We start from the raw sequence: 9,344 nt of genomic DNA on the forward strand, positions 1-9,344 counted from the left end.
TGCAACGCTTGCTGAATATAGTCTGAATGGGGCCAACGGTCGAGACACATATGACATCTCTCTCGTTGATGGATTTAATCTGCCTCTCTCCATAACTCCCTCGGACTCTAGCTGCCCAACCGTTGACTGCAGCAGCAACATGACTGCGAGCTGCCCTACAGAATTGAAAGTGGTCAATGGATGCGATAGTGCTTGTGCTGCTCTGAATACTCCCATCCATCGACCACCTCGGATGTGGCACCCGCTGTGCTGGCGCATTTTCAAACCAACGCTCGCTAATTTTCAAACGATCCCTCGCGCCAAACATTCATTTGCTCCATTCGCCCTCCCAGAACAGGTCCTCTGCAACCCTCTCGAGCATTCGTTTCTCCTGCTCACAGTGCCGATGAGATTAGAGCCCACATCGATGCGCTATTCTTTGTTATATAAGACACTCCTCTCCCTGGCCTGCTATAATCTCATCTTCATTTACATATTCTGAATCACTAGAAATCTTTGTATCCATTCCACTGTGATTGAATTCCATTACTGTGTGTTTGAAGGAGAAAATGTCTCATCACCACCACCACAAACATCATGAGCATGGGCACCACCATAGAGGACACCATCAGAACAAAGAGGAAATAAGAACGTCAGGAATTGTTAACTATGGTGAACTGGCAGCCCAGGGAGCAGATCTGTGTTTCTTGCCCAATATGTAGCTTTCACAAAGGTTGTCTGGTTTCTCGATCAATGGCAATCCCTTTACCATTCCTTTTCTGTGCAACAGATTCAAGCCTCCGAAATTGAGATGTCCAAATCTCAAGTGCCACAACCAATTCTCATCTTTCACTTGTTCCTGAAAGACTTCTTGTGTTACGGCTGCAATAGTTCTTCCTTCCTTCAAATCTGCCCTGAGTTTGAGAGGAAACATTCTATTGCTGGTCATCTACACCTGTGCAATGATCTTCTTACCTGGAGGTATGTCTCTCATTGTACACATATCATCTTTGAAGAACACATTGTAACCTTTGTTAATGAGCTGTCCAATGCTCAAAATATTACATTTCAGACCAGGTACATAGTATACCTTTGGCACAATCATCTGTTCTCCATTGCTTGCTTGGATACTGGCTCTGCCCTTACCCTTGACAGATATCTTACTATAAGTTCCTGTTGTTACCTTAGATTTCACATTTTCATCCAGATTGGCAAACATTTCAATATTTCCAGTCATGTGATTACTACAACCTGAGTCTAAGAACCAAAAATCTTCTTGTTTGTCTTGTGCAATGTTACATGTTAACACCACAATATTTGGATTCTTATCTTTTTCATTTGCAAAATTAGCATTCTGCCTACTATTCATGTCATTTTGTTTTTTCCTACATTCATTGGCGTAGTGCCCATATTTCTTACAATAATGACATTGGACTTGGGATTTGTCATACCTTTGTCCATGAGCTTGCTGTCTGCTTGAACCTTCATTTTGGTTGTCATTGCAGCTCCTTCAACTTGTGCTTGCAGGATTATTTTTGCCTTTATGTTGGCTTCTTCCACGACCTTTGTTATTTGCTCTGCCTCGACCTTTTCCTTGGCCAAAAGACATCTAAGTCTGGAATGCTTGCTCAAAAGAGGAATCTGCTCCTCTACTCAGTCTGTGTTCATGAGACAAAAGAGAAGCACTCAGTTCATCTACTGTGAACTGTGAGAGATCCTTTGTTTCTTCTATTGCAACCACAATAGATTCAAACCTTGAGGGTAAAATTCTCAAGATCTTCTCTACAATCCTTCCTTCTTCAAGAATCTCACCATGAGATCTTATCTGGGTTATCAACCCAATAACCTAAGTGAATAATGAATCTGTTGTATCAGATTCCTTCATGCTGAGTGTTTCAAAGTCTCTCCTCAATATCTGCAACTTTGCAGTCTTCACCTTCTCCATGCCTTGCTAGGTAGTTTTGAGAATATCCCATGCCTCCTTGGATTTTGGTGCTGCTGCAATCCATGGAAAAACACTTTCATGTACTGATTGGAAGAGAAAAAAGAGGGCTTTTGCATCCTTCTTCTTGTCGCTCCTCAACTGGTCTCTTTCTGATACTGTCAAAGCAGCCAACGCTGTTGCATCTGCAGGTTCAACATAACCAGTTTCAACCAGCTCCCATATTCCTTGAGAAGCAAACAATTATTTCATTGTTATGGACCAATAACTGTGATTTTTCCCATTAAACCGTGGCAGTTGGGAATTTTTCAAACCTGTTCCAGCGTCTGCCATCTTAACCTATATAAATAAATAAGAGATACTGACTATATAAATAAAAACAAGCAAACATTTTCTCTGCTGGAGAAAATCTTCTCAATAAGCTTCTTACAGCTCCTACAGTGAAAAAACAAACTCTGTTTTTGACTCACTGAGTGCCTAGACCAGCTCTGATACCATGTTGGGAATTTCTGATCATTCCAAACAAAACTGAAAAACAGAACAATACTCTGTTTTAACACAGCGGAAATAAAAATCGTTTGCGAAATATGGTGTTTCAGTTTCGTCAGTTGCTGTTTGCAGTGTTTTAGCATCGGTGTTTCAGAAACGCTGAAACTTGTGTATCAACAACACTCTGTTTTGACGTCAAGACTATTTTCTGGTTACGGTGTAACAACAACGCGCAAATAAAACTTCTATTTATAAACATTAAACCAACTAATACAAATTCATCTTCCTCACATAGAGGGATTTTCACAAAAGATTATACTGAAGAGCATCTTCCTCTTGACAGAGGGATTACAGCAGGAACGCTTCAGTTCCACAAACCGAATTTTCACTATCTGAAAAAATTACAGTTTCAGCACTGCTGTGCGTTACAAAAAGGAACTCTCTATCATTCTTCTAACCTGAAAAAAAAACTGCTGTTCATTACATTTATATGTTAAAACATATTTGAATTTAAACAATAAGATAATAAAAATATCTTCTAAAGCTTATCTGCGTATTGAATGCAGCAAGCGGTGATGCCTCTTGAAGAAATGAAGTCGGCTGTTGCAGGGGAATTTAATGCTAAAAATTTAATGCACATTAATGTGGAAAATATCAAGCACGACTTTGAGGCATCCAATAGCTTGGAATATCTACAGTAAATCAAATTTCTGTCAAGCTGTTTATGTTGCAGTTGGAATTAAATTCCAACATCCATAACTCCCTCGGACTCTAGCTGCCCAACCGTTGACTGCAGCAGCAACATAACTGTGAGTTGCCCTACAGAATTGAAAGTGGTCGATGGATGTGATAGTGCTTGTGCTGCTCTGATTACTCTTATCCATCGACCACCTCCGAGCTGGCACCCGCTGTGCTGGCGCATTTTCAAACCAACGCTCGCTAATTTTCAAACGATCCCTCCCGCCAAACATTCATTTGCTCCATTCGCCCTCCCAGAACAGGTTCTCTACAACCCTCTTGAGCATTCGTTTCTCCTACTCACAGTGCTGATGAGATTAGAGCCCACATCTATGGGCTATTTTTTGTTATATAAGACACTCCTCTCCCTGGCCTGCTCTAATCTCATCTTCATTTACATATTCTGAATCACTAGAAATCTTTGTATCCATTCCACTGTGATTGAATTCCATTACTGTGTGTTTGAATGAGAAAATGTCTCATCACCACCACCACAAGCATCATGAGCACGGGCACCACCATTGCAGACACCATCAGAACGAAGAGGAAATCAGAAGGTCAGGAATTGTTAACTGTGGTGAACTGGAAGCCCAGGGAGCAGATCTGTACGTTGTAGACTATGAGAGGGCTATGAAGGAGCAGAAACATCATAAACAGATGGAGCATGTAGCGGAAGTGGGAGCAGTTGCTGCAGGAGCATTTGCAATGGTGAGATATCTTTTTGAGTCCTTAATCTCAATTTTCAACCCATATACAGACCTGAATTTATTTTAATATACCATAGCTAATTTTGACCGAGATCTATTAAAAACAAAGCAATACATATAGGGGATATCATAGAGATCATGATGGTTGATAATGCCACTAAACTCAATCGATGGGATTTAAAGTTTAAACTTGTGATTTTTTTGGTAAACCACTGTTAAATTTAACTTGATTATTGATTTCTACAATATTTCGTAATAGGATGAACTGAATTATTTCCATAATTTGCAATTAAGTGAAGGATTAGCTTAAATTATCAATAGGATAATGATAACTGTTATAAAATGAATGTGAATATTGATATAATATTTTGGGTATGTAGTATGAGACGCACGAAGCAAAGAAGGATCCAGAGCACACTCATAGGCACAAGATTGAGGCAGAGATTGCAGCCGCTGCTGCACTTGGAGCAACCGGGTACGCCTTGTACGAGCATCACCAGATGAAGGAAAGTCATGGAAAAAAACAACACCACCATCATCACCACCACTAGCTGCCCACAACAAAGCATTTAAAATAATTTCCTTCTTTAGCTAAAGAAGTTAGTGATTACACTACAACAAAACCAGCGATTTGCGCCAGATTTAGCGCCAGATTTTAGTGCATTTTTTTTGTAATTGTGATGAGCAACCTGGTGCTAAATCTGGCTCTATTGTACAATTTTTAAAGCGTCCTTTTTTGCACCTGATTTTGCACCCTTTTTCACGCTAGATTTTGCATCATTTTTTACACCAAACTATGCATCATTTTTTGCGTCAAATTTTGAACCAAGATTTGCATCTTATTTTATGACAGGTTTTGCTTCTAGTTTTGTGTCATTTTTTGCATCTATTTTTCATTCTCTTTTGCTTCCTATTTTGTGTCATTCTTTGCTTCCATTTTTGCACCATCATTTGCATCAAGTTTACACTGTATTTTGAATCCAATTTAACGTCTTTTTATGCATCCATTTTGTGTCAGTTTTTGCATCTAGTCTTACGCCAGGTTTTGTATCTAGTCTTACACTAGTTTTTGCTTCTATTTTTGCACCAGCTTTGGTGCCTATCTTTGCACCATGTGTTGAATTTGATTTAGCACCAAATTTTGCATCCATTTTTGTGCCCATTTTTCCATCTTTTTTTGGACCATTTTTTACATCCACATTTACGTTTGATTTGTCTCCATTTTTCCCATCTCATTTTGCACCATATTTTGCGTCATTTGTTTCATCCAATTTTGCATCATTTTTAACACCATCTCTTGCATCTAATGTTACATCATTTTGAGCATCCAAATTTGCATTTATATTTGCATCTTATGTTGAGTCATGTGTTGTGTCCACCTTTGTATCTTATTTTGTGTCTAATGGTACATTCAATTTAGAGCCATTTTTTACGTCTACTTTTGTTTTGTTTTTGCACCAAGTTTTGCATCCAATTTTAAGCTATTTTATGCCCCTTTTTGCACCATTTTTTTGTGTCTACTTGTGTCGAATGTTGCACCATTATTTACACATACTTTTTCATCCAAATTTGCATTTTTTGGTGTCTAGTTTTACATCGTTTTCACCATCCAAATTTGCATCTTTTTTTGCCTCATTTTGTGTCCACATTTGCATATAATTTTGTGTCTGAGTTCAACCCTAAATTTGCATGTGATTAGGAATCATTTTTTACATCCAATATGACATCCTTGGTTTCACCTTTTTTCAGCCCCATTTTGCATCTTGTTTTATGTCTTTTCTTACATCTTTTTTTTTTTTTTTCCTTTTTTGCACCCAAGTTTGCATCCCAAATTTACACCATTATTTGCATCATCATTTGGCATATTAATTTGTAACATTTTTTGCTTCTTTTTAACGCTCAAATATGCATCTTATTTTACATCTAGTTGTTGTCTTTTTTTGCATCTAATTTGGTGCCCATTTATCTGTCCTTGTTTTTGCCCAATTTGATATCCTTTTGTATGCCATGTTTTGTTCCCTTCTTTGTGTCAACTATTGCACAATTTTTCACTTCTAATTTAAAACACTTTGTATGTCAATTGTTTGCATTTTGTATTAATTCCTAGTTTAACATCCAATTTTACTTTCAATTTTGCATCCATGGTTACATCCGCATTTGACTTATTATATAGAGTATATTTTTCTTTGCATATATGACCCCCTTTATAGATTCATAGTGAAATATATGATAGTTTCTAAATATCATTAAAGCATATATCACAATTCAAAACCATTTGTAAAGAAATTTAAGAGAAATTGACAACATCCATCCAAAAAAATAACAATGTGTCATTAACAATTTTCAAAACATGTATAAAATAGCAACATAATACTAATAAAATCAGTATTATTTTTAATCAAAACAAGTAAAATTCAAATATGATTAACAAATCAAAATATTTCATGAATATCGTTATTCTACGATAAATTAACAACATACATAAATCAAACTCATCGTATGATTACAAAATCAAAATGTCTCATTGATATAGGGTAAATTCACAACATCCATCTAAACATAGCAATGTCATTCTACACAATAATTTCTTCATAAAAACCAATGCATGTGCATGCCTAGCTACCACCACCAAGATCATCCTCATGATCATCTTGACCATCCTCATTACTCTGATCCACATCATCACCAACACCGCAACTATCATCATCATCTCCTCCACCACCATCATCCTCATCCTCATCCTCATCATCTCCTGATATATGTTGAACATAATTTGGATCATTGTCTTGGCAATCATTACCTATAGCATTCTGACAAAAAAAATCAATATTACATGTTAGTACTAATTACATAACACAACGCATGTTTTTGTTATACAATGTTAACCATAAAATGAGGTAAGATATAATATCTAATAGTACTAAAAAATAAAATGAAAATATGGTTTAAAAGTATATTGGAAATCCAACTAAGATTACATACCATAGAGTCCATCCAAACAACAAATTCAACCCATCTCTTTTGCTGCAGCACCTCCTTTTCCAAATGATTTGGAGGTCTTCCATATTTTAGTTCCCATCAATCAGTAAAGAGGGAGAAATTAGATAACAATGACTTTCTTCTAGTACAAAATTTATTAAAAAAATATCACATGTTTAATATACTTACAAAGGTTGTTATCAGTGCTTTTAAACCTTTCTGGCCACTATGATGAGTGACTTTTGTCTTGGTTAACCTCGCCTTGGATGCCTTGTCCTTAAACATAAACCAAGTCAATTTATTTTTACACAAATACATGTCTAAGATACTTATAAGTATTAATACATTCTAAATAATGTTTAATGAAAAATTCAATACCTGAATGCTCTCATTGCCGACTTTTCTTTGTGCATCCAACTTCTCATATGATTTTACAAGTTCTTTCCATACTTTAAAAGGTATGTCAATAGGTCTTTGTTTCAGTCTTTGATCTTAAGGCATTTTTTTAATTTTTCTTGTTTGGTTAAAAATTTTGGTTTAAAAAAACCGAACAAGTAATTCACATCAATGGCATGGGGACTCTATGGATATGTGTAAAAAAATGGCTATAAAGAAAACATCCAAAAAACATATGAGCTCTCCCTTTGATGGTCACTTGGGCATATGGCTGGAAAGGAACAACTCCATTTTCGAAAATCAAGGACACTCCTTTCTCAAAGTCCTTCCTAATATTTGCTCCAAATGTCTTAAAATGAAAAACAAAATTCAAACGTCATCCTTAAACATCTCCCTTAAATATAAAGTTGGACGATAAATCCTTCACTTTTATTGTTATCGGCTCTGGAATGATTTTTCTATATGCAATTATATAATGAAATATGTGTGCACTAATGAAAAGACATTGAGTTTCATTTTTCATAATCACAAACAATGAAAAAAGAATCACACGTAACTAGCATCATTTTGGAAATTTTATATTTATTAAAAATCTTTAACATGTTTTCCTCCCATATCTCATAAAAAGGTGTGAAATTTTTTATATACTCTCTAATAAGCACTACAACAAAACCAGCGATTTGGAGGTTTTACACTAAGTTTTTCAACATCGAGCTTACTAGGGCTTGCACCACCGGGGTTATTAGTAAGAATCTCATGAGGTTTGCATAGCCATGATTATTAGAATCAAAATAGTAGGATTTGCACTAAAAAATAGTTCATAGTGCTTTCCTGCTGGGGAGAAAATCACAAGTTCAACTTCTGCAGTGCAGAGCACCGAGAGATCGTAAGCTTTCTTCAACAATCCACCTATGTTTGGAAAATGTAGCCTACCTATTGGCGATGTTCTCAATCCTCTTCCTCTGCATCTTTCCCCTCACTATTCTTGTATGTCCTCTTTCGTTTTTCCCTCCAAACAAACCCTCTCAAATTGAGAAAGCAGAACAACTCACTCGATGAGAATCCGAATCCAATTATCACTTCTAACAATAACCCAATATGATACCAGAAGTGATTACACAAAACCTCATTGACTCTTCATTTGTTTGGAAAAGAGCCAAGCATATACTTCTGACGAGGGTTTCCATCTCAAGTCTGGCTCGCAGGACGTCTCTTAGTCAATTACGAGAAAAGTTTTCCACCTGCCTGTCACATACGGTTTGTCACACTATATATTAAAATAAGGTTGATCATACTAACAATAAGGTTTTATAGTTTAAAAGGAGGGCTCTCCTGACTGCATTTGGTTGGTTTATAGAAAAGATTGCTGGAATGTGTAATGTGAATGCTCTTCTAACTGTTTTTTAAGCATTTGGAAGTATTAAAACCCCCTTGGATAATTAATGTAAGACCTGTTAATTAATGTGTAAAGATGGCTATTGTCCTTGGGCTACCTTAACTGTTCGTGTTTAGTGATCTGTGGTATTATGACTCCTCAAGTAACTATTAAACCATGAGAACCATGCCCAGGCAGACTAGTGTGACATTGTGGATGAGAACCAAAACTAGACTCCTATAACCTCCTTTTTCATCCTTTAAATTGCAGAATTAACTGACTGTTCTAGTAATCGTTCTTGAGCACCTGAAGATGTGCACCCTAAATAATAAGAATAATACCCTGTAACATATGAATAGTCCATCCTGTGCATGTAGGATATGCACATGAGGTCCAATAAAATCACTAACCAGAATACCAGGTGTTATTAAAGCCTCTACAGGTTGATATATATGAATGTTACAGTGTGCAGGAGTATGATTCAATTCCATATGAAAATACAAAACATCTGATAGGATTTCCTTATACCTCATAGGAAAACAAACATTGTCCCTTCTATAGATGAGCAAAATAAGTGCTTGGTTCTCTACACTAAATAAAGACAAAGTATAGTACTTATTACTGACAAAATAGGATTTAAATCGCGGTTCAATTGCTTGACATTCAGCTGGTCACAGAATTGTAGAGTGCATAATCATAAGTGATGTTGCGAGCCTCATTGCTCAAAGTCTAAGGGTCT

The 9,344-nt window shown here is 36.4% G+C and overlaps 1 protein-coding gene and 1 long non-coding RNA gene across 2 annotated transcripts; one reads left to right on the plus strand and one right to left on the minus strand.

Moving 5' to 3' along the window:
- Positions 1–3,622: 3,622 nt before the first annotated feature.
- LOC149204181 (uncharacterized) lies at positions 3,623–4,406 on the plus strand. The gene is made up of 2 exons (XM_089397066.1): positions 3,623–3,856; positions 4,236–4,406. Exons 1-2 carry the CDS (start codon positions 3,623–3,625, stop codon positions 4,404–4,406), a joined length of 405 nt encoding a protein of 134 aa, XP_089253192.1.
- Positions 4,407–6,379: 1,973 nt separating this feature from the next.
- Positions 6,380–6,926, minus strand: LOC149204182 (uncharacterized). The gene is made up of 2 exons (XR_016251747.1): positions 6,838–6,926; positions 6,380–6,665 (listed from the first exon to the last, which is right to left on the minus strand). It is a non-coding gene; the product is annotated as an uncharacterized LOC149204182 (long non-coding RNA).
- Positions 6,927–9,344: the final 2,418 nt, after the last annotated feature.

The sequence above is a fragment of the Pinus tabuliformis genome, chromosome 1_2 (genome assembly GCF_031772625.1).
Source record: "Pinus tabuliformis cultivar Carrire ecotype Pingquan chromosome 1_2, CPIR1, whole genome shotgun sequence".
In the NCBI taxonomy this organism is placed as follows: Eukaryota; Viridiplantae; Streptophyta; class Pinopsida; order Pinales; family Pinaceae; genus Pinus; species Pinus tabuliformis.

Bases quoted from the DNA above. Each gene is read 5' to 3' on its own strand.
- LOC149204181 (XM_089397066.1), top strand. From the start codon at position 3,623: ATGTCTCATCACCACCACCACAAGCATCATGAGCACGGGCACCACCAT. The intron at 3,857-4,235 runs GTGAGATATCTT...TTGGGTATGTAG, and splicing joins CTGCAGGAGCATTTGCAATG to TATGAGACGCACGAAGCAAA.